The sequence below is a fragment of the Eschscholzia californica genome, unplaced genomic scaffold (genome assembly GCF_041429995.1).
Source record: "Eschscholzia californica isolate CP2 unplaced genomic scaffold, dmEscCali1.0.p SCAF_6, whole genome shotgun sequence".
NCBI classification, from domain to species: Eukaryota; Viridiplantae; Streptophyta; class Magnoliopsida; order Ranunculales; family Papaveraceae; genus Eschscholzia; species Eschscholzia californica.
Window position 1 is genome coordinate 25,712,170 of NW_028238483.1, and position 21,599 is coordinate 25,733,768.

General features: G+C 36.1%; 3 protein-coding genes and 1 pseudogene across 5 annotated transcripts; 2 read left to right on the top strand and 2 right to left on the bottom strand.

Annotated features, from left to right (window-relative positions):
* The first annotated feature begins 2,144 nt into the window (after positions 1–2,144).
* On the top strand, positions 2,145–8,246 carry LOC147532895 (monosaccharide-sensing protein 2-like). Of its 2 annotated transcripts, none has more exons than XM_086645253.1 (6): positions 2,145–2,511; positions 3,799–3,908; positions 4,112–4,678; positions 5,479–6,431; positions 7,073–7,260; positions 7,420–8,246. In XM_086645253.1, exons 2-6 carry the CDS (start codon positions 3,830–3,832, stop codon positions 7,856–7,858), a joined length of 2,226 nt encoding a protein of 741 aa, XP_086501379.1. In that variant the 5' UTR covers positions 2,145–2,511; positions 3,799–3,829; the 3' UTR covers positions 7,859–8,246. The 2 variants fall into 2 exon arrangements, with proteins under 2 accessions (XP_086501379.1, XP_086501380.1); XM_086645254.1 differs by lacking the exon at positions 2,145–2,511 and adding an exon at positions 2,826–2,949.
* Positions 8,247–9,065: 819 nt separating this feature from the next.
* Positions 9,066–12,404, top strand: LOC147532896 (GTP binding protein). Its single transcript, XM_086645255.1, has 6 exons — positions 9,066–9,641; positions 10,186–10,246; positions 10,339–10,474; positions 10,572–10,899; positions 11,415–11,543; positions 11,633–12,404. Exons 1-6 carry the CDS (start codon positions 9,533–9,535, stop codon positions 12,106–12,108), a joined length of 1,239 nt encoding a protein of 412 aa, XP_086501381.1. The 5' UTR covers positions 9,066–9,532; the 3' UTR covers positions 12,109–12,404.
* A 2,001-nt stretch (positions 12,405–14,405) lies between these two features.
* On the bottom strand, positions 14,406–15,218 carry LOC147532897 (RING-H2 finger protein ATL80 pseudogene; annotated as a pseudogene). Its single transcript, XR_015227953.1, has one exon. The product of XR_015227953.1 is annotated as an RING-H2 finger protein ATL80 pseudogene (transcript).
* A 956-nt stretch (positions 15,219–16,174) lies between these two features.
* LOC147532898 (FKBP-like peptidyl-prolyl cis-trans isomerase family protein) lies at positions 16,175–19,051 on the bottom strand. The gene is made up of 6 exons (XM_086649259.1): positions 18,796–19,051; positions 17,596–17,666; positions 17,430–17,516; positions 17,033–17,182; positions 16,531–16,590; positions 16,175–16,418 (listed from the first exon to the last, which is right to left on the bottom strand). The coding sequence occupies exons 1-6, from the start codon at positions 19,022–19,024 to the stop codon at positions 16,353–16,355; spliced, it is 663 nt and encodes a 220-aa protein (XP_086505385.1). The 5' UTR covers positions 19,025–19,051; the 3' UTR covers positions 16,175–16,352.
* Positions 19,052–21,599: the final 2,548 nt, after the last annotated feature.

Here is a 21,599-nt window from a genome sequence, read left to right on the forward strand (position 1 = left end):
CACGTTTCTCGCACACCAACAAAAACGCCACACACGCATTTCTCACATAAATAAATTTTCGGCCTCAAGAGAGGTTCGGATTGGAGCTGAATTTTTAAAGCTGAGCTGAGGCAGAAAATTTTGAGTGAAAAAATGATTATTTCGGCCTAAGACAGACTGCTATTGGACTTGATCTAACCCAAATTCAACAACATTATAGAACTGTCTTTTGAAAAGAGAAAATGAAATAAATGACGTCATAAAGTCAAATTAGTTTGAAAAGTAGATCGTAGTATCTTACGAGAAGCATGGGCCCATCAAGTTACCATTGGTCTCCACGTAGCATTACACTAATCAAAAGATGAGGTGTAATATTTTAGTACACCGTCATACACCAAATAGAAATTCTTCACGGAGAAACGTCATTTTCTATTATGAAATGAATCATTAACGACATTCTCAGTGTTTTAATTTAATGATTAACATGGGCCCGCTTGAGAAAATTGGTAAGTTTGTCATTAGGGTTAATTCTATTTTGACCCATAATATATGACGAGCTGGTAAGTTTAACCCTCCAATTTAACGGATGCTCGAATTTGGCCGCAAAAAATCTAACGACTTTCCATCAAATACGTCAATAACTCTTTCCAATTTTACCCTCTACATCACAAATTAATTACTTCCTATCTGTCTAAATTTTTTTGTTAACTTTATCTCTCTCATCTTTTATCCTCGCTCATCCTCTTCAGTTATAACTTGAAAACGCTTTATTCGTGAGGTTTACGAATTATAATTTAAGTTCGTAGTACTTAATAGTTCTTTTATTTGGTTAATCTTGAATTTGGGATTACCAGGAGTAGTCATTGGGATCGGAATTACTCTTGTTTCAAGCAAAACTAGATGTGTGAACACTTTTTATGAAAGAGAAAAATTAAATAATCTGGTCTAGATGATTCTGAAACACTATTTACATAGCTACAAAACTAATGACCTAGTTACTGGTCATAGAGTAATCAAATTATCACTATAACTATTATTTAGTTCATAATGCAGAAACTAACGATGTTAAATTCCCTTTTAAAAAAAATTTAACTGAGTATTTCACATACTTTGGTGCCTCCGATAATACTTTGAATAATTTGAATTAGGGATTATCCTAATATGTTAATATGAAATTACATGTAAGCCAAACATTTGATCAAACATATCTAGTTAAAGCAAACAGCACAAAACCGTTAAACTACGTCAGGCAAAGATATTCATTTGGAAAAAAGTTAGATTGTAGTTGGCGCTATTGTCCAACAAAGATGGTGATTCATCTTACATTTCAAAGTTTTGAAAAATATACATAGGGAAATTGATCAAAAGAGAGAGGAAGAAGGGGAAAATAGAGGAAGTAAAGATACAACAAGAAAGATGAAAATGATAAAGTAATTTATTGGAGTGAGGTTATTGGGTATAACTGGAAAGGCAAACAAAATTTGTTTGACAAAAGAAGTGGTGTTGAAGGTCAAGTGTTCTAGTTCGTCAATAATATAAAGGCCAAATTTGATCGATGGTATAAATTAGAGGTCAAAATAGAATTGTTCTTCCTCACAATGATACTATTCACGTCAACACTTGATTGTTCAAGTGGTTTATTGTGTTGACATAAACTCCAAAATCCTGAAGGTCCCAAGTTCGATACCCATAGAAGGTGATATCTATGGTATTGAATTTGGGTTATTAAAGGTCTGAATAATAAGCTTGTCGAGCTTTAATTGATTGTTTCCACAAGCACAAATTCCACTTTTATAGGCCCAAAAATTCTTTCGCAAAACAATCCATCTTTTTCTGGTTTATTGGTTTTGTAATGAAAAGTATAGGATTTTGTCACCTCTCCAACTATCTCTCCATTAGGTATGAATGTATGATTTTATTGGCCCGGACACTTATTTGTTCAGGAGAAACTAATCCAATTCGAAGGTGTTGATGTTTATATCGGTCAATCACAAGCTTCCAAGCCTCTTTAACATGTTGTTGGACTTTAGGCCTCTTTGATTCGTACTTTAATTTCGATGGTTATCGTGTTTATCATATCTTGATGATGTATCAATGTCATGTAATCAGTAATGTAAATTGTAGTCCATATTGAAAAAAAAACAAATGATACGATTCACGAACTCGATGAAAAACGTAATTGTGCTCTCTCTAGTTTATGTCCGTCAGATTTGTAGGTGGATCTTAAGGGCCTAATGTTCTAGTTGGTCAAACAGAAGGGCCAAATTTGATTACTAGTCACAAATTTGGGGTCAAAATAGAGTTATTCTTCATAACTATAATACGTTTAGACGTAATTGCTCCCTCTCTAGATCATGTCCGTCAGATTTGTTGGTGGGTATAAATCTAGATAAGCATATATGGTTTAGATTTAGAAACGAAAAAAAAAACTTCTTTACTAACTTTGTTTGGTTTTCGACCATATAAAAAGGAAGAACAGATCAGCGATCTACGTTCCTTCTCCGTCGCTTATGGTACATTTGATTGGTCCTGGTAAGACGCTCTGTTTTTTCTCTCTCTCTCTCTCTCTCTACTTTCTCTCTCTAGTTTCTTTCTACATTTTTACAGAGAAAGAAAATGATAGATTGTTAAATCTGAGTAAAAGTTTGAGATTTTTAATTCATCAGTTTTTTGATTTTTTGATTTTGACAGATCTAAATTCTCCAACCAGAGAATGAAAGATCTTTTTCAGTGGTAGTTGGAAGATTTTTATGAAGTTATTAGGGTTTATAGAGTAAATAAACTTATTTTTCGATTATTATTCTAGAGGTAGAAATTGAGAGATTTCAGAAGAAAATCGGAGGTTTGAGGAGGCTGGAGATAAGAAGAGAAGGATAGCATATCGGCAAATTCTTGCCATTTGGAACGACGATTTTCAATTCTTAAATGGAAATATAGATCAATCCATTATTTATATTTAAGTTTGGAGAGGTAAAGTTTAGGAAGTCGAATCAGTGTTTTGAGTGGAAATTTGATTCTTCATTTACTTTTTTTAAGTTTTCGCGGTTAGGAATTTGATTAGAGCTTCAATTGAATAATTGAAAGTAGAGAGAGATCTTTAGTCATTTTGTTGAATAGAAGAGAATCGATCTAATTCAGATCTCTTTAGGTTTCAGAACGATTATATCAGTGAAAAAGCTTGTGAATTGCAGGTGTTTGTCTGTTTCATACATAGTGAAGAGTAACGGAAAACGTTTAAAGTTCTGTTTCTCTATCGTCTTTGTCTCTCTTCAATTTGAAATTGGATGAGCTTTTTCAATTTCTTTTACTTTTGTCTGTATACGAAGATCCCGTCATTGAAACAGATTCTTTCATTGATTCCTGTGTGAAACTCACTTATTTTGAGTGACATCGTCTCTTTAGTTTTGATCTGCTTTCAGTTTCTTTTAAGTTTGGTAAATGGCCTTTTCTCCTTCTTGTTTCTGATTTCACTTTCTCTCAAGGGGTAGCCTAACTTTTTTTGGTTCTCTAAGGGTACCTGGTGATCAAGAAAGGCTTCAATTTTTATTTTACATTCCAGATTTGAGTATTGAAATATCCATAATCTGATTGATGTTGTTTTTGCTTTTGTTTTACTTTTTTTGCTTTAGAATCTCACTTTAATTGTGATTTTTTCGAATTTCGTACTTTGCTCGAATCTGGGTATTGAATGAGAAGATTGATACCAACAGTGTGATTGTCTTTCCATCTAACTGTTTGAATTAATGGATTTAATCTAGCTCTTAGAACTTGGTGGTGTGATATAAAGTGGAATTTCTGATCTGTTTTTTTCTCTGCCAGTTTATAGGAGTGCAAATCACTGATTAAAAAGATGAGTGGAGCCGTGCTAGTAGCTATTGCTGCTGCAGTTGGTAATTTGTTGCAAGGATGGGATAATGCAACTATTGCAGGTAACTTGTTCGACTATGTATCTAGTTTTTTTTGTACATAAATAAGGAAAACAATTTTGAAAGTCAGTAGCTGAGGTTCGATTTTTTGTATCTGCAGTTCAGTTCTTAGTTACCCTTTTCATCACCTCGAATTTGTTACTAGGTTCAAATTCTTTTTGATGCAAGGTTGAATTAAATTGACCTATATTCATGGGTTTCTGCAGGAGCTGTTCTTTACATAAAGAAGGAATTCAAGTTGGAAAATGATCCAACAATAGAAGGGTTAATTGTAGCGATGTCACTCATAGGAGCAACAGCTATCACAACATGCTCTGGGCCAATATCAGATTGGCTTGGTCGGCGTCCAATGATGATTATCTCTTCTGTTCTCTATTTTATTAGTGGTCTTGTTATGTTATGGTCTCCAAATGTCTATATTCTCCTCTTAGCAAGGCTTTTAGATGGGTTCGGAATTGGTTTAGCGGTTACACTTGTTCCTGTTTACATATCCGAGACAGCTCCTCCAGAAATAAGGGGATTACTTAATACTCTTCCACAGTTCACAGGTTCTGGTGGAATGTTTTTGTCATACTGTATGGTCTTCGGGTTGTCATTGACAGATAATCCAAGTTGGAGGATGATGCTTGGGGTTCTCTCAATACCTTCTCTTTTCTATCTTGCATTGACAATATTTTTCTTGCCTGAATCTCCTCGTTGGCTTGTGAGTAAAGGGAGGATGGCTGAGGCGAAAAAGGTTTTGCAGCGATTGCGTGGAAGGGAAGATGTCTCAGGTTTGTTTACTAGAGCTGTTTTTGTTATTGAACATTACTGGTGTTTGGGATTTCTTACTTAAATATCTTAAACAAGCACCTAGATTCTGTTCTTGGGACTTGGGAGTTCCACTTATAAGAAATTCTCAGATATGTACACTCTCAAGTTTGAGAGTATATATTGGAGTTTCCAGGTTAAATACCGTGACATACATTAACGCCCTATATGACGTTGAAGCTAATGAGCTTAATACCCTCATATATGTTGCCAAAATGAAACCTGCATGCAAGCTCAAATTGTATCCCAGTTCTCGCTTTGGAAATATGTCTATGTTTCTGTGCATTAAGAACTGTAAACCTTTAATTTACATAACACCTTGGAACTAACTGAGAATAGTCTTAGCATTGTAACTATTAGATTACTAGCTACTTTTGAATGGTCATTCTATAAGAACCTGTGGTACAAGATATTATGTAATATGGATAACCAAGAGGTACTTCTGGGAAGTACTGTTTTATTCTGACAGTTCTCTTGTTAATTGATCTGTTAGTTTACGAGAGACCTGTTGTTAAAGAAAAGGCCTACTAATGGGACGAAGGTTACCCTAAACCTTGTATAATCGTCTTCATTACCAACATAACTTGGCAAGCAGAATTTGACGAAAAATAGTGTTGTTACTGTTCAGATATTCTTAAACCTGAAATATAACTGGAACAGGGTAAAAAATCTCTATGCCTGTTTTGTATCTATTCTACCTGGCTACCTGCTAGCTACTCATCGTTATGCTTGATGATCAATCTCGAGTTCATTTTATCTACAGGCGAAATGGCTTTGCTCGTCGAAGGTCTTGGAGTAGGTGGCGAGACATCTTTAGAGGAGTACATCATAGGTCCAGCAGATGATCTCAATGATGACCAGGAACAGAGCACAGATAAGGATCAAATCAAACTATACGGGCCTGAAGAAGGGCTCTCTTGGGTTGCCAAACCTGTCACTGGACAGAGTACTCTTGGTGCTGTCTCCCGCCGTGGAAGCATGCTGAACCAGAGTAGTATGTCTCTTGTGGACCCTCTCGTGACCCTCTTTGGAAGTGTCCATGAGAAGCTCCCCGAAAATGGAAGCATGAGAAGTATGTTGTTTCCTAATTTTGGCAGCATGTTTAGTGTGGCAGAGCCTAATGTTAAAGAAGATAATTGGGATGAAGAGAGCTTACAGAGAGAAGGTGAGGATTACACATCTGATAATGCAGGAAATGATTCTGATGATAATTTGCACACCCCATTAATCTCACGTCAAACAACTAGCATGGAAAAAGACATGGTCCCGCCTGCTTCTCACGGAAGCATTTTAAGCATGAGACGTAATAGTAGTCTCATGCAAGGGAATACTGGGGAACAGGCTAGTAGTATGGGTATTGGTGGTGGTTGGCAACTGGCTTGGAAATGGTCAGAGAGAGAAGGTCAAGATGGTCAGAAAGAAGGAGGATTCAAGAGGATATATTTGCACCAGGAAGGAGTTGCTGGGTCTCGCAGAGGGTCTATTGTTTCACTTCCTGGTGGTGATGTACCTGCTGAAGGAGACTTCATCCAAGCTGCTGCTCTAGTGAGTCAGCCTGCTCTTTACTCGAAGGAGCTAGTGGGTCAGCATCCAGTTGGTCCAGCTATGGTTCATCCATCTGAAACTGTAAGTTCTGGGCCTAGGTGGGCCGATCTCATGGAACCTGGAGTTAAGCATGCATTGGTTGTTGGGATAGGGATTCAAATACTTCAGCAGGTAACAATCTAATCTCTTGACGAAATGTTATTTACTTCTGTTTTGTCTCTTAATTTTTTTTATCGGACCTCGTGCAGTTTTTGGTCACTCTGGCTTTTCAATATTAGCCTTATTTGTGTCAATTCATCGGAGTAATATTGTAGTACTTAAGAATTTTGTTTGACGCGTTTCCTTTTAACGTACGACGGATCACTTTTGAAAACCGAGATTGCTGATGAAGATAATATCTTCAACAAGAAATTATTATGCTAGGACATTGCATTAAACACTTTTATCTTGAAATAGAATTTTAATACTTGGCATCTATGAGGGCACATGACATCTATTGCTCCATATAGTTTAAATATTCACTTATCTTTGTCCTTTGAATCTTGTGCTGCTCTATAGTTTGTCGTGGTCTCCATCAAATGGTTATCGTTTGATTGGTGTACATTATTCTTCTGGTCAAAAAGTTTCATTGAAGTTTCTGACACACCTCTTTTCTTCATCCAATCCTTTGAATCTTGAAGGATGAACTATTTGTGTTTTATGCTAACTGCTAAGGTTGCGCAGAAAACCACATTCTACCTAATTCAAAACCACATTATATCTAATTCTCATTGCTTCGTCACTAATTGTTACATCTTTCTTCTTGCATATAGTTTTCGGGCATAAATGGCGTTCTCTACTACACCCCTCAGATTCTTGAGCAAGCAGGTGTTGGAGTTCTTCTTTCAAACTTGGGAATCAGTTCGACTTCTTCATCTCTCCTTATTAGTGCTCTCACAACATTGTTGATGCTTCCTTGTATTGCGGTTGCAATGAGGCTTATGGACCTCGCGGGAAGAAGGTAAATCCCGTTTCACATTCCTTCACTATCTCTGTATCTCCCCTTATTCCTTATTTTTACAGAAAATCTGCTTATTTTATATAGGTCCACGAGCAATTTAAGTTTCTTCGGATGAAGAAGGTTCTTTAATTCCTTATCGCTTTTCCACCCATTTTGCAGGTCGTTGCTGCTCACCACCCTCCCCGTCTTGATATGTTCTCTTATCGTTCTGGTCATCGGGAATGTTGTTAGCATGAACTCCGTTGTCCACGCCGCAATCTCAACCATTAGTGTTGTGATCTATTTCTGCACCTTCGTCATGGGATTTGGTCCTATACCCAATATCCTCTGTTCCGAAATCTTTCCGACCCGTGTTCGTGGTCTGTGTATCGCAATCTGTGCCCTTGTGTTTTGGAGTGGAGATATCATAGTCACCTATTCGCTCCCTGTTATGCTCAATACCATTGGTCTTGCTGGTGTCTTTGGTATCTATGCGGTTGTTTGTCTCATCTCATGGATATTTGTGTTCCTCAAAGTTCCTGAAACTAAGGGCATGCCCCTTGAAGTCATTACTGAATTTTTCGCTGTTGGTGCAAAACAAGCTGCAAAAAACGATTAATCTGATATCTAGCTTCATGGGGTTCTCAATAGCGAGTTTTTGTTCTGAAGGATTTGGCATAACAGTTTGAATTAGAAAAAGCTGATGGTTGGTGGTGGTTGTGGGTGTTCGCGGAGTGGTGGTGGGTGGTGGTGGAGATTATTTATAAAAGAGAGGTGGAATCTGATGCGAAACGCGTGGACTAATCAAACGAGGTACTTCAGCGGGCTTGTTACCAATGTGGCTGTTCTTTTTCTTATCATGTTATGGTATTATGAAGCAGGAAGCTTTGGTTTCTCTAGCTGCACTTTTTTTGTTCAGTTTTCTTTAATTTTTCACTTTAAGATGTTCTGTTATATTGTTTGAATCTATATGTTCTTAGATAAGTTCGAACTTCTTCGTTTCAAAAGCTATCTAATCTCCAATGTTCTTTTTGCCTTTCAAGGATTGTATCTGATAAGAAACACCTTCAAATGTTCAGGTTCACCTCTCCATGAGTGAAAAAAGAGAGATGATCAGATGAGCCTAAAGTTAATAATTTGTATTTTAGGTTCGCTAGTTTCTTATAAAAGTCTTCCCAAGTGCTGACTGCCTCCGGCCCTATTTTTTCTATTGTCATCTAAACCAATTTCCAAGCCTACAGCAGAAAAGATGATATAAATTTCCAAATCAAAAACCTAAGAACAGAATGTGGGCTCTCACCAAAAAAAGAAGTACAGAATGTGGGTATAAGAAATACATAAGAAATTGTAATATCTAACACGATTACTTAACCATTTCTTATCTAGCATTTACATATGCAAAATGTGTTTCTTGTAAAGCAATCCCACATTGGCGTTGAGGCGGAGTGTGGTGCTCCTCTTAAGAGATCAAGCACCCTTCCCTAGAGAGGTCTTTTAAAACCGTGAAGTCTGGTTGTGCCAAAGTGGACAGTATCACTAGCAGTCCTGAAGGCTGGTCCGCACCATTGTATAACACGTTATCAACACGATGCGATCTTTGTGATGTGGTCTTGGGAGGGTGTGTTGTAAAGCAATCCCACATTAGTGGTGAGACGAAGTATGGTGCTCCTCTTAAGAGGTTAAACACAAAGGCCTTTTAAAACCGCGAGACCCAGGTGTGCCAAAGCAAACAGTGTCACTAGCAACACAGAAGGCTGGTCCGCATCATCCTATAACATATCTTTATATCTCTAAAATAATAAACGTAAATAGATCCCCTTCTTCAGACAAAGAATTTTACGCGGAAAATAATTTTTTCTTTACGAGAACTGTGAAGAAGGAGAGGGAAGGAAATAAGACAGAGAAAGTCAGAAAGGCAAATGATAAAGCATGGTAGCTGTGGTAATATTGGTGGTGCCATGGCGGTCGGACCATCGGAGTGAAGAGGATAAAAACAATCTTTATTAACTTCTTTTTGGGCTTTTTTCACATGATTCCTCGTTTCGCCTTTTCGTTTTCATTCCGCATCTCCAAAATTCTTTTCGCATTTTGAGCGCGTTGTCAAGTGCACGTGCAAGTTAGGCGCATGTTAGTTTATGTTAGCGGATTGGATCCTTAACGTGCGCAAGGGAGACATTAGTCACATCAGAGCGCGGTGAAAGTTGAAACTCTATCTGAAGAGGACGAAAAAGAGCTTTCTCTCTCTAGAATTCCAGAGAGAAATCTAGGGTTTTTCTTAAAATTCTCCCAGTTGATGGGTAGAGAAATGGATCTTCAAGACCATGATAGTATTCCTCTGGAGAAGAGACCTGGAATCTTAATGATCGGTTCTTCTAATGTCGGCAAGCGAACCCTTCTCTCAAGTGATGACCTTTTCACCCCCCATTTCTTCTTTCCTGATTTAATCGATCTATTGATGTCTAACAAACAAGTAGCTGAATTTATCTAGTACTAATATTGATTTGATTTTTCAGTTGATTCACTTATTTCATGTTCGTTTAGGGGCATATTCTATATGAGGGATTATGTGGGATTGAATCGTAATTGATGATATGCAGTTTGGGTAATTTTTTAGTTTATAGGGTTTATACCTTATGAAATTCATGAAGTTATTGTAGTGATTTTAAGCTGATTTAATTCTCGTGGTGGTCAAATTTTACAATTTAACATTTTCTCTATCGTATTTAACTTTCAATTGCCAAGGTACGGTAGAAATGCACGGATCATATGTGGGGTGGGATTGAATTGGTTTGTATGACCTGGTTTATCAAAAGAAAAAGATAACTATGTCCTGGGTTTAAAGTTGGGCAAATTAGTAGGCGACGTAGTTACTTGTTCTCTCAGTCCATGTGTTGGTACACCTTGCTAAACAAAACCTTGCAACTTATTTAAAGATCTATTGTACAGGATTGCTCTCTGTTGATTTTGAAGATGCGTCTGATTCATCATCAGAAGTACTTCGCTATGGGTATGTAGTATGTTAAATTGTTAACAGTTCTCCTTTTAACATATCCATTTGTACAAAATTTATGTCTTACTTTTATGACTTGTATTGGACAGATGGACTATTGATACCAAATATTATACAGCCGATGTTTCCATGTGGATGGCCCATCTTGACGATGGATTTTCTATTAGCACTTTGCCGAGTTATAACAACTTAGCTGCCTTGGTTATGGTTTTTGATATGAATGATGTTAGTCTCATCTAACCTTCTTGTTTTAACTCATATCTTAGAATTATGATTCGGTTAGTCTACATTTAAGCTAATTCCTTTTTTTTTGCATTTTTAGCTACCATCCTTCACTAAGCTCCAAGATTGGGTTTCACATACTGATATTCAAAAGTTCGATATATTATTATGCATTGGAAATAAAGTTGACCTTTTATCCAGTCACTTTGCCCATGCTGAATATAGAAGATATGTACAAAGACGTGGGGAGTCCTCAGGTGATCCTCATCCAGAATTTTTAGATTATGGTATTCTTGAAAGTGAGGGAAGTAGCTTGCTGGGTGATGAACAACCATCATCAGATATCAGGAGTTCGTGTTTGGAATGGTGTACTCAGCACAATATCGAATATGTTGAAGCTTGCGCATCCAATGCAGCATTTGATAAATGTGAGATACTTGTCTAGCACAAAATTCATCTTCCATATTCTGTTTCCAGTACTTCGCAGTTTATTGTTTCTTTCAGTGTTTTGCTCAAAAGATCACTTGAAGAATGCAAGAATATTATAGTTGTTCCAATCTGCAGTCTCACAGTACATTAGTTTTCGTTCTCCTCTGTTTCTGTTCACATTAAAAAGAAACCAGAGGAGGTTAAATAGATACGTAGAGAACCTGCTAAAGAATAGCATCTAGAGACACGCAGGGCATTCATTTTTGTAATGGCCTTGCCTAGTTGCTGATTGCTCTTTTTTTTTCCTTAAGCTCCTGATAATTGCTTTCTCCTGTGCCATCATAGGAGTATTTTTTGTGTTGACACTTTAAATAGCTTATATCTTATCTAGACCTGTCCCGCTCTTTGTCAGTCATGCTGTCTCTTAGGTCTACTTTTCTCTGTTTGTTCGCAAAAGTTTGTTCATAATGATAGTTTACATACACCAACGTACTTACTATGATAACGTTGACAGGTTTATCTGTTGATGGTGATTCACAAGGAGTAGATCGACTTTTTGGTGCTCTTTCAGCTCATATGTGGCCTGGAATGGTTCTTAAATCTGGCGATAAAATACCTCAACCCTACGCACCAGAGAACGAAGGTCTCGTCCAACCCTTTCCTCGATTTTACATTTTAATATATCATTACTTGAAATCCTAGCTAAGATTTTTTCCCATTCCCTTTATACAGAATCTTCAGAAGATGAATCTGATTATGAGATTGAGTACGAAATCTTATCCACGGGTTCAGCTGAACCATGGGATGATACTGAACCAATTTGGGTATCCGCAACTGGTAAAGCAGTTGCTGTTGACACAAGAGGCGATATAGGTTCTTCCTCACAGACCACGGCAGTGAGGGATCTAGAGCAAAGACACGCAATTAGTGAGGATTTAGATAAAGATCAGCCATCAACCTCTACATCTCAAGGTCAGGAAGAGTTTGAAGTAGAGAAAGCCAGTGAAGCAGTTGAAGCCACAAAACTTGATGACAATACGCATTTAGGGTTTGAGGATTTAGAGAAATTGATGAACGAGATAGGTAATATGCGTGGAAGCTTGAGATTGATGCCAGACTTTCAAAGAAGAGACATGGCTGCAAAACTAGCTATGAAAATGGCTACAATGTTTGGTGATAGCAGCGGTGATGAAGAGGGTTTTGTTTGATCATGAAAATATCGGATAACGTTAATTTCAACCAAAGAAGCAGATCGAAATCTATATAGAAGAAGTTTTGGAGGTAATCTCATTTATGTAATTTATTACTTTATTTAGCTTGCTCTGGAATACAATTTTGTTTACTTTCGTAGTAATTCTATTTACATGCCTGCAGAAAGATTTCATGTGAGTTTCTGAATGCTAACAGTGAGTTTGGTTCCCTTTCCAATCTTCATATTCATATATTTGTCGATACATTTACAGTGGTCTTCTTATTTTTGTTTAATTTAAGTTTCAAACAAAAACATTGTTTAATTTCTTTCAGAGTTTGAACTTTGTCACTGAACCTAACTCTAAGTAACAAAAGACGCGACCCTACTCAGTACCTTTTTCATGATCAGGTGTATGATCAAGTGTATGCCTCCATGTTCCAACCATCTCCAGGTAGTCAGTTTTTAAATTTTTTCGAATTTTACGCTTAATTTGTAGCAATATAGGTTTTTGTTTTTCTGCAAAATTAGGGCATTTGGTCTCACCTTTTACCCATTTCAAGCACGGTTTATAAAGAAGAGAAGATAGATGACTAGAGTTTTCTCCCTGCTGTCTCCATGTTGTTTATCTTGAGCTAGTTCTGAATAACTTATTATTAGTGGAAGAGGTACAAGTAGCATTACATCCAAAATATCTAAATCAGGATATATATATATATATATAGAAATAGAAGTTAAGGCCACGACTTTGGGGCATAGAGAAAAATCTCGAGGGAACAAAGACTTTGGTCTATCTGATGCGACCTATGGGACAACTTCAGTCTTCACTTTGAGCTCAAAAATTGACTCTACTCCCCGGTCTTCATCTCCAAAAGGCAACTTTCTCAGTGAAATTGCAGTTCTTTGCTTTGTTCTTGACCAAATTTAGAATAGATAATAAAGATTAGACAATACAAAATTTCAAGTAAACCAAAAGAAATTAAGAAAAAAACAACTCCATATTGAACCCTAGAAATGACTAACCCCAAACGGAGAAGACCTACTCCTATCTATCAAACGAAGAACTGATTTGAATCCTAGAAATGATTTGAACCCAAGAAATTTCAAGTGATCGAATCCTGTAAATGACTAACCCCAAAAAAAAGAACATTTTTTCCCAATCCATCAAATGAAATGAAGAACTCCTCAACGATTAACCCCAAAAGAGAAAAGAGAAAAGATACAAATGACCTCTCGAAATGAAACCAAATCGGTGCCCTAGTTGGTTACATGAAACCAGACCAATCCATATTTGAAGGAATCAACTTATGTGAATTTAATGGAAGTAGCCCTTAAAATAAAGAAAATTTATGGGAGGTGACAGCAAAGTAATGTTTAGTTGGGAATGATGCAGGCCATGAATTGTTGATGAACTGCTCATTTTAACCTAAAGGAATGATGCAGGCCAATAATTGATGATGAGCAACTCATTTTAACCGCTTTCAACAAAAAAAAACTCATTTTAACCTAAAGAGTGAGAGAGACCGGGAATCAACAAGAGAGAGAGAGATAAGAAATAAGAGGAGAGAAAGGGACGAAGATTAGGGACTAAAGTTTGATCAAGTGAGTTTTTTGGTTAAAAGATAAATATGTTTCTTAAGGCAATCTTGTTTGTCTAAGTTTTTTTATGTTGCGAAGACTTTTCTTTATGTTCCAAAGTCGCAAGAGGATTGAGTGAAATATTTAGAGATGGTTTCCGATTCAGAGTTTAGGCGGAAGTCTGTCTCAAGCGTAGAAATTGACCGGAGAGCCTACTTCGACGGGGATAGATAGAATTGTGAGATCTATATAACAAAACAATGTTCAAAAGATGGTATATAATAGTATAGATAGACAGGTGAATTTGTCAAACAAAGAATAAAGTTGATTTTGATTTATGTACTAATAGTTAAGCTTAGAAAAAGAAATCCCAAATGATGCTTAATTAGACGATGATGATACGTTTGATTTCTTTCTCAATTCGATCTCTCTCACTAAAAATGACAATACTGTTGAACTAATGTTAAGATCTTATAACCCTTGAGACAAAAAACTAGTGGGGGCATAAAAATGACTTCGTTCTCTAATTGAAAAACAAAATAATATTGATTGATAATGCATTATGTCCGTAAAGAGAAAAAAATCTTCGAAGGGGACAGGGTCGGTAGTGGATTTTTTTTTTTTTGAATTGTTAGCGTGTCTCGAACTCTTGACTTCTAAGATAGAAGACTATAGCTCTTACCACTCCAACTAATGATTGTTGACGACAGAGTATAAATCGGGATAATTTAACGTAATGAATCATGGGGTGAAATCCCACTCCACTAAATTAAACATCATCATAACTGAAACCAACAAATAAGACAACAACAACACCACTTTTCTTTTTGGCACATCTCTCTCTCACACAGAACAAAAATACTAAAAAGATTTTGATAAGAAACTAAAACAACAGAGACTACAGAGAGAGAAACTAAGGCATAAACTGGTTAACATCGTCTTCTCTGGCTTTCATCTCAATTTCAGATTGAATTTCACAGCCGGACCTCCCCGGAACTCCACCACATTTCTGACACCTAGAAAAAACCAAAATCTGACGACAAGATGGACAAGAAGAATGAGAACCAAGCCAAGTATCAATACATCCAACATGAAATCCATGACCACATTGAGGTAAAATTCGAATTTCATCACCATTAATGAATTCACTTAAACATATAACACAATCAACTACCACCCCTTTCATTGAATCTTCATAATTAAGTTTGGGTAATGACTTAAGGATCTTCTTCTTAACTCCTTTATTTCCCTGTGAAGAGAAATTGTTTCCTCTTCTGAAAATACAACAACTACATCGAGTAGCTGTGATGAGTCCGATTACACAAATTAGGGCACATAAAAGAGCTGCCATAATGACGACGAAGTCTGATCTTGCTATAGTTGATGGTTGTGGTGATTCTGCTGTTGAATTGTTGAATATTCCGGTACGATTTGTCGGTGAAGAAGACATTAGAAAAAAAAAGTTGGAGAGAGAGAAAGAGTGAGGTTTTTTAGTGAGAGGAGAAAAAAGTGGAGAGGGTTTTGTTTGGGAGGGACGATGCGAAAAAGAAAAAAAAAGAGAGGTTTTTAGTGGGGATCATCTTAGGTGTGGTAAAAATGGGAATTTAAATGTTAATTAGGCATAACGTTCCTATCCGATTATAAAGTTGTTGAGAAAAAGACATAACGTATTGTATGATTGCCTGTAATTTTGTCAGACGAAGTAAGAGTTGGTAAACTGCAAACGTATATGACGTTATCCGAATGCATAATATGATTTTAGTAAAAATTTATTTCTTGTTACGTGAGTTTACAGTTAAACTAATTTAGTAACAAAAGGCAAGACTATCACGTGCTGTTAGTGAGCCTCTAAACTCAAGTTGTAGAATAAAATGAGGGTGAGTTATGTAAAAGCACTCCTCAAAAGTGTTATTGGCGCACTCTTTTCTTTCTCCAAATTTTGCTTTGAGGGGAGCACCAATAACATTTTGGAAGGGTGTATTTAAACCTATCTTAAATATGTGACATTCCCCACGTGTATCGCGAAATCAATCAAGCAACTGATTACCTCTTGAAAATGAAACCTCAGACGGGGTTCGTAGAAATAAGGATGAATTTATTACCAACAGATCTGGAGAAGATAGTAAAGAAAGATAAAAGTGGTATTATAAGAGTTAGGCATAATTGATTTTCAACATTGTTATTATTCTTTGCATGTTCGTCAATTTTGTTGGTCTTTTAGTTTACGCGTATTGGTTTATTAATTCGTTTTAGGTTTCCTTTGTAAAGGGTCGGGCCCTTCAACCCGCTGACAAATTCAAATAAAAAAAATTGTTTTAGCAACTATGCGAGCAGTAGCAAGCTTTTCTAAATGCTTTTCATTATGCTCATAATCAGACTCGGCATGCGAGTTTACCAAATGTTTACCATTAATTTCTTTGTAAGCATAGTGTGTGAGCCTTCAGCTTTTGCTTCAGGAGGATCTATAATAACTTATGGGTCCATATATGTCTATAGGGCAAATAATCTCAAGTCATAAATAGTACTTGTTAAGTATAATCAAGATTTGATCTACAATACTTGCTCCTTTTTCATATTCTTTTTACCAAGAATGATATATTCTTCTGCCAAAAAAGAAAACGAAAAGAATCTTCGATGATAAAGCTGGAATCCGGAATAACGATCCTTTACACTTTCATAATAGTTCTATTTCGCTTCTTCTGGTTGCAGTACTTGCAAAAGCTCTATATTTAGTTCAAAATTAGCTCCAGGCTGCAGAAAATAGAAAGAAATGGAACTCAGTTTAGATAGCAAACATTTTTCAGTTTCTTTCGGACACCCACATTGTGAATGTACCAAGCATAAAAATGTGCATTTGAATTACCGGAATTTCGTTCATTCCTCTTTTACCATACCCAGCTTCTGGAGGCACGATCACAATCCTCTGTTTAATGTGATCAAATAACATCAAAAGGTTACATATATATCTGCAACATATATCGAAAGTTATGAACAACATGACATAACATGCATGGTCTCTTACTCCAGGGTGGAATCAATAGTTAACCGAGTACTGGGTAGGTATGCTTGTACCCTGGGTCTGTAGTAATGGTCCCTATAGATATAGTCTAATAGCTTCGAGGTTGATGTATCGACAGCCCATTCATTAGAGTATTGCCCCTGAGGGCCCTGATTTACTTGACGAGATTGATTTTGGTCATTTCCAATTCAAGGTGATCGGAAACCCATACTCTTGCTTGCATTTAAGCAATCGAACCCACCTTAGGGTTGACCGGTCGAAACATCAAGTATAAAACAGATAGAACGGTGGGGGTTTGTTGACTTATGGTACAAGTGGGTGAATGAGAAATGGCCTTGATCTTTACCTTTCCTCCTACTTTCATCCCTTCAGTTATGGAATACATAGCTGCTGGTGGTTTTGGTGCAGCCTGAGCAGAGAACAAGCCATTTGCATTATCTGCAAAGTCACGCTTCCGTTCTTTGCCTGGAGTTGCTCCAATCTTGAACACGTACGGCTACTTAAGCATGGAATTACGTGTCAAAAGTTTTTTATTACTTCCGATAGTTATTTATCAAGTATGAACAAAGAAAACTGAAATTAGATTCAGCAAACCAAAAAAAGCAGTCCAAAAAAGAAACTAATGAACTTGGGAAGATCTTAATCGATGTATAAACAAAGTGCAGTTAAGACGTGAGCTTCAGTAGAAGTTAGAGATTTCAAATGACCTGGTGGTCGATGTGAGAAATAAGCGAAGAACAAACCTGCGAAATGATGCGATTTCCAGCTAAAAGTTTAGATTCTCGACTTGATACTGCCGTAATATTACGGTATACGCAGTCAAAATGCACCTATAAACTCAAGATCAATGAGAGTGTAAGAATGAATACTAAGATGGAGAGGGAAGTTATTCTTCTGTGATGGAGGAACCTGGACTGTTGATCCTTTCTCAGCTATTGGACCCTTTCCCTCCACTATATCGTAGTATTTTAGGCCATCCGCTGCATTACAAGTTGGGATTAAGAAATGACAAATTCTAATAAAGTAGGTAAATAAATATGCATGTTTAAGCTCTTTGGTTTGATGTTCTAAAGAGATCCAACCAATATATTGTTATTAGGATTACATACTATAAAGTATAACCTAGTAAGGAATTAACGGAGTGATGGTTCATGGTTCAAACCTAAGAGGTTTGGTAGATATCAGGTTTTGGTGTCAAACCCAACCCCACCGGATGAGTCATTTGTGCTTTGTTGTGGCTAGGGTCAGGTTTTGGTTGAACCGGCTCGAGGGAACAACTGGAGATTGACTTATCCAGTCCTATCCTATCATCGGTTGTCAAAGGGGGTGTCACTACCGCGGTGACACCCAAGTACGGTAGCAGGTCTCCTCACCCACCCAAAAATCCATTAGGAAAAAAAGTGTAAGACGCTCATGAGCTGCTCGTGTTTCTGTGTTCAAATTTATGTACCTCCACTTTCGAAACCCTAGCATAAACTTGTCGAATTGAAAGAAATGTCACATTCACATAGACCAAGTATACTTCTTACAATAATGGTCCGAAAAAACGAAGAGCTTTTTGAAAAGAGACCAACTTGTGTGATGCTAAGATGGATAAAACAATTAAATGGATTGTAATTGCATCAGAGTATTCAAACTTCCTCCACAACATTAAGCTCGACCGGTCCGAAAATTATGCAAATTTGACTCCATTAAACTGTACTATTAGCTCCTCATTACCTAAATTGCTAAAATTGGTGCTGAGTTGAGAAAATCCAATCATGTTAATTTTTACCAGTTCTTCTCCCCTTCTATTAAAAAGGGTTTATAATTAACATTACTCACTCCAACATTTTAATTAATATAAAGAAATGGGTATCTCTTAAAACTTAACAATCCATCTAAACATGGTGACAAGATGAAAAAGAAAACCTAATTTTTTTCTCAAATCTATCACATTGTTCATCAAAATCATTTCTCAAGTTGTCAAGCAAAATACCCATCAAACTATTTTGTAATAAATAAAGGGTTTAAAACCATGAATTATAAAGTGCAAAAACATATTAATATCAATACATAGTACATGTTGAAATTCATTAGAAAGTAAAAGGAAAAAAAGTGATAACTAACAAGTTGTTTTGTAGTCTTCAAGAGGGATGATTTTTCTGTTTCTTCTCTCTCTAGCTTGTGAAGGTGAAGAGAGAGAAATGAGGTTAAAAGGAAGAATAGATATCAAAATAGCAGATCTTCTTGAAATGGGTATTGGAAGAGAAAGTTGAATTTGGGTTTTATTTAGGTCTGTTGTTTTTGGCTTTGAACAGAGGAATATATCAACTGCCCATCTCTGAATTGAAGCCATGGTTGTTTAAGAATAAGATTTGAAGCCAAGAAATGTATCTTCTATCCTTACTCTAGTGTGAAATTACTGAAGAGTCCCTCAAGTAGGAAGGGAATAACATTTCTTTGTAGAAGAATATATGAATTTGACAAGTAACGTGCTTATCACATATTTGATGTATTAATGCCATTGTAATGACTATTGTAGATCGTAGTTAATTTCAAAAAAAAAAAATTGAAGCAGCAAAGGACTTAATCAGAAGAAAGAAAGATGAACAAGTATCACCTAATAATGTTCTTCCACTGTTTTACACCAGGCCTTTGCAGGATGGTCTTTTGGCTGCTGACTTTGGTACATAAAGAAAAGTCTCAAGAGCATAAATACTTAGTCAACAAAGATTGCCTTAGAGATCATATTTATTTTTTACCCAAAAATTCACTTGTGTTTTCTCCCCTATTCTTCATCTTCACCTTAATTCTACAAATTCCGCCCACCACAAACACCAACCTTTCATTTTTCTCTTTCTATTTCTCTCACTTCTTTCTTTTTTCTTCTTGTCTTTTCCTTCTCTAAAAATTTACCTTGTCAATCAAACGTACCCAGTCACAAACCCTAACAAATATAATCTTTTCTTCAGTAGCTGTGCACAAGAATGTCAGGTCACTTTGACCGTACGCATCAAAATCTGTGTATTATTCCTTGGGATTCTGGGTCTACGTCTTATTTCTAGGGTTTATACTTGTTCTCCTTGGTTTATTTCTTATTTCTAGGGTTTTGGGTATATCTCTGTGTTATGAATGAGCACACTGTTCATGGAATTCATGTATTAATGGTAGATTGTTAGTGATTGAGGTTTGAATCTAATCAGTGTTGCTGAAGATAAACATTACATGAAAAATCAAAATGACAGGTACCTCCCATGGATGAGATTTACTATCTTACATATTTCAATCTCTTAGAGCATTTCCAATGGGGCACTCTAACAAAGACTCTAAAGTCTAGTTGTCAAATGTCAAATGAAAATTCTCTTTCTAAGTGTCAACATAAAGACACTCTAAAATTTTTTTGTCTCCAATGGAGATCTCTAAAACCTCTCAACTTAATACACATGGCACTCTTAAATTGAATAGGGAAAAAGTAGTTAAAAAAAAATTCTATTGATTCAAATTTTAAAGTGACACTTAGCTTCTCCAATGCAAGACTCAATCTTAGAGCATCTCTAATGCAAAACTCAAAAAAACTCTAATTAGCTTATGTGTTGAGTCTCAATTGAGGTTCTCTTCCCTATGTGGCTAACTTGAGTGTCTCTAATTCAAGTCCTTCTCCAATGCAGCACTCTAAAAAACTCTAATAGATACACATGTCACACATACATTTAATAGAAAAAAGTGATTGAGAAAGAAAAGCTTTCTATTGGTCCAAAAATGAAATTTGATGACTAGGACACTTAAAACTCTCAAAAAAGATCTCAAAAATAGAGTTTCTAGTTGGGACATCTTAAAACTTAATGCTTCCACGTCATCTTAAGATCTCAATTGAGTTTTACATTGTAGAGGTTTTTTCTCAAAAAAAACTCTAAAGTCCTAGGTGACACTTAAAATTTTAAGATTGAGTCTTGCATTGGAGATGCTCTTAAGATTTTAAGTGTCACCTAAGACTTTATTTTCTTAGAGTTTTTTTTTTTTGAGAAAAAAACCTCTCCAATGCAAAACTCAATTAAGATCTTAAAATGATATGGAAGCATTTAGTTTTAAGATGTCTCAACTAGAAACTCTATTATTGAGATCTCTTTTGAGTATCTTAAATATACTAGTAATCAAATTTAATTTTAGAACCAACCACAAGTCTTTATTTCTCAACTACTTTTTCTTATTAAATGTATGTGTGACATGTGTATATATTAGAGTTTTTTAGAGTGTTGCATTGGAGAATGACTTGAATTAGAGACACTCAAGTTAGCCACATAGGAAAGAGAATCTCAATTGAGACTCGACACATAAGTCAATTAGATTTTTTTTTTTAATTTTGCACTGCATCTCTAATTGGAGACTCTAACAAACACTCTAAAAGTCCTAGTTGTCAAGTGTTAATGAAGATTCTCTTTCCTATTTGTCAATATAGAGACCCTCTAAATTTTCATTGTCTCCAATGGAAATCTCTAAAATACTTACACTTAATACACATGCCACTATTTACTTCAATAGGGAAAAAGTGGTTAAAAGGTAAGAGTTTCTATTGGTTTAAAGCTTAAAGTGACACTTAGAGAGTCTCAAAAACTCTAATTTTAGAGTGTTCACTTGAGACTCTCTATAATAAATGCATCCACCTCATAATAGAGTGTCTACCTAAGTATCCCGTTGGAGAAGTCTTTTTGACAAGAACTCTAAAAAATCATTCGTGACACTCTAAATGTTAGAGTTTGAGTGTCCCATTAGAGATGCTCTTAGAGAGTCTCAAAGAGACACTCTAGTTTTAGAGTGTCTCTCTTGAACGTATCTATAATAAATGCTCTCACATCATCGTAGAGTGTCAAATAGAGTGTTGCATTGGAGAAGGTTTTTTAACAAAATATCTAAAAATCGAAAGTGGCACTCGA

Coding starts and splice junctions, on each gene's coding strand:
- LOC147532895 (XM_086645253.1), top strand. CDS start 3,830: ATGAGTGGAGCCGTGCTAGTAGCTATTGCTGCTGCAGTTGGTAATTTG. Junction 3,909..4,111: donor GGATAATGCAACTATTGCAG/GTAACTTGTTCG, acceptor GGGTTTCTGCAG/GAGCTGTTCTTTACATAAAG. Junction 7,261..7,419: donor ATGGACCTCGCGGGAAGAAG/GTAAATCCCGTT, acceptor CCCATTTTGCAG/GTCGTTGCTGCTCACCACCC.
- LOC147532896 (XM_086645255.1), top strand. CDS start 9,533: ATGGGTAGAGAAATGGATCTTCAAGACCATGATAGTATTCCTCTGGAG. Junction 10,475..10,571: donor TGGTTTTTGATATGAATGAT/GTTAGTCTCATC, acceptor TTGCATTTTTAG/CTACCATCCTTCACTAAGCT. Junction 11,544..11,632: donor CTACGCACCAGAGAACGAAG/GTCTCGTCCAAC, acceptor CCCTTTATACAG/AATCTTCAGAAGATGAATCT.
- LOC147532898 (XM_086649259.1), bottom strand. CDS start 19,024: ATGGCTTCAATTCAGAGATGGGCAGTTGATATATTCCTCTGTTCAAAG. Junction 17,517..17,595: donor AGAAAGGATCAACAGTCCAG/GTTCCTCCATCA, acceptor TTGAGTTTATAG/GTGCATTTTGACTGCGTATA. Junction 16,591..17,032: donor GGATGAAAGTAGGAGGAAAG/GTAAAGATCAAG, acceptor CACATTAAACAG/AGGATTGTGATCGTGCCTCC.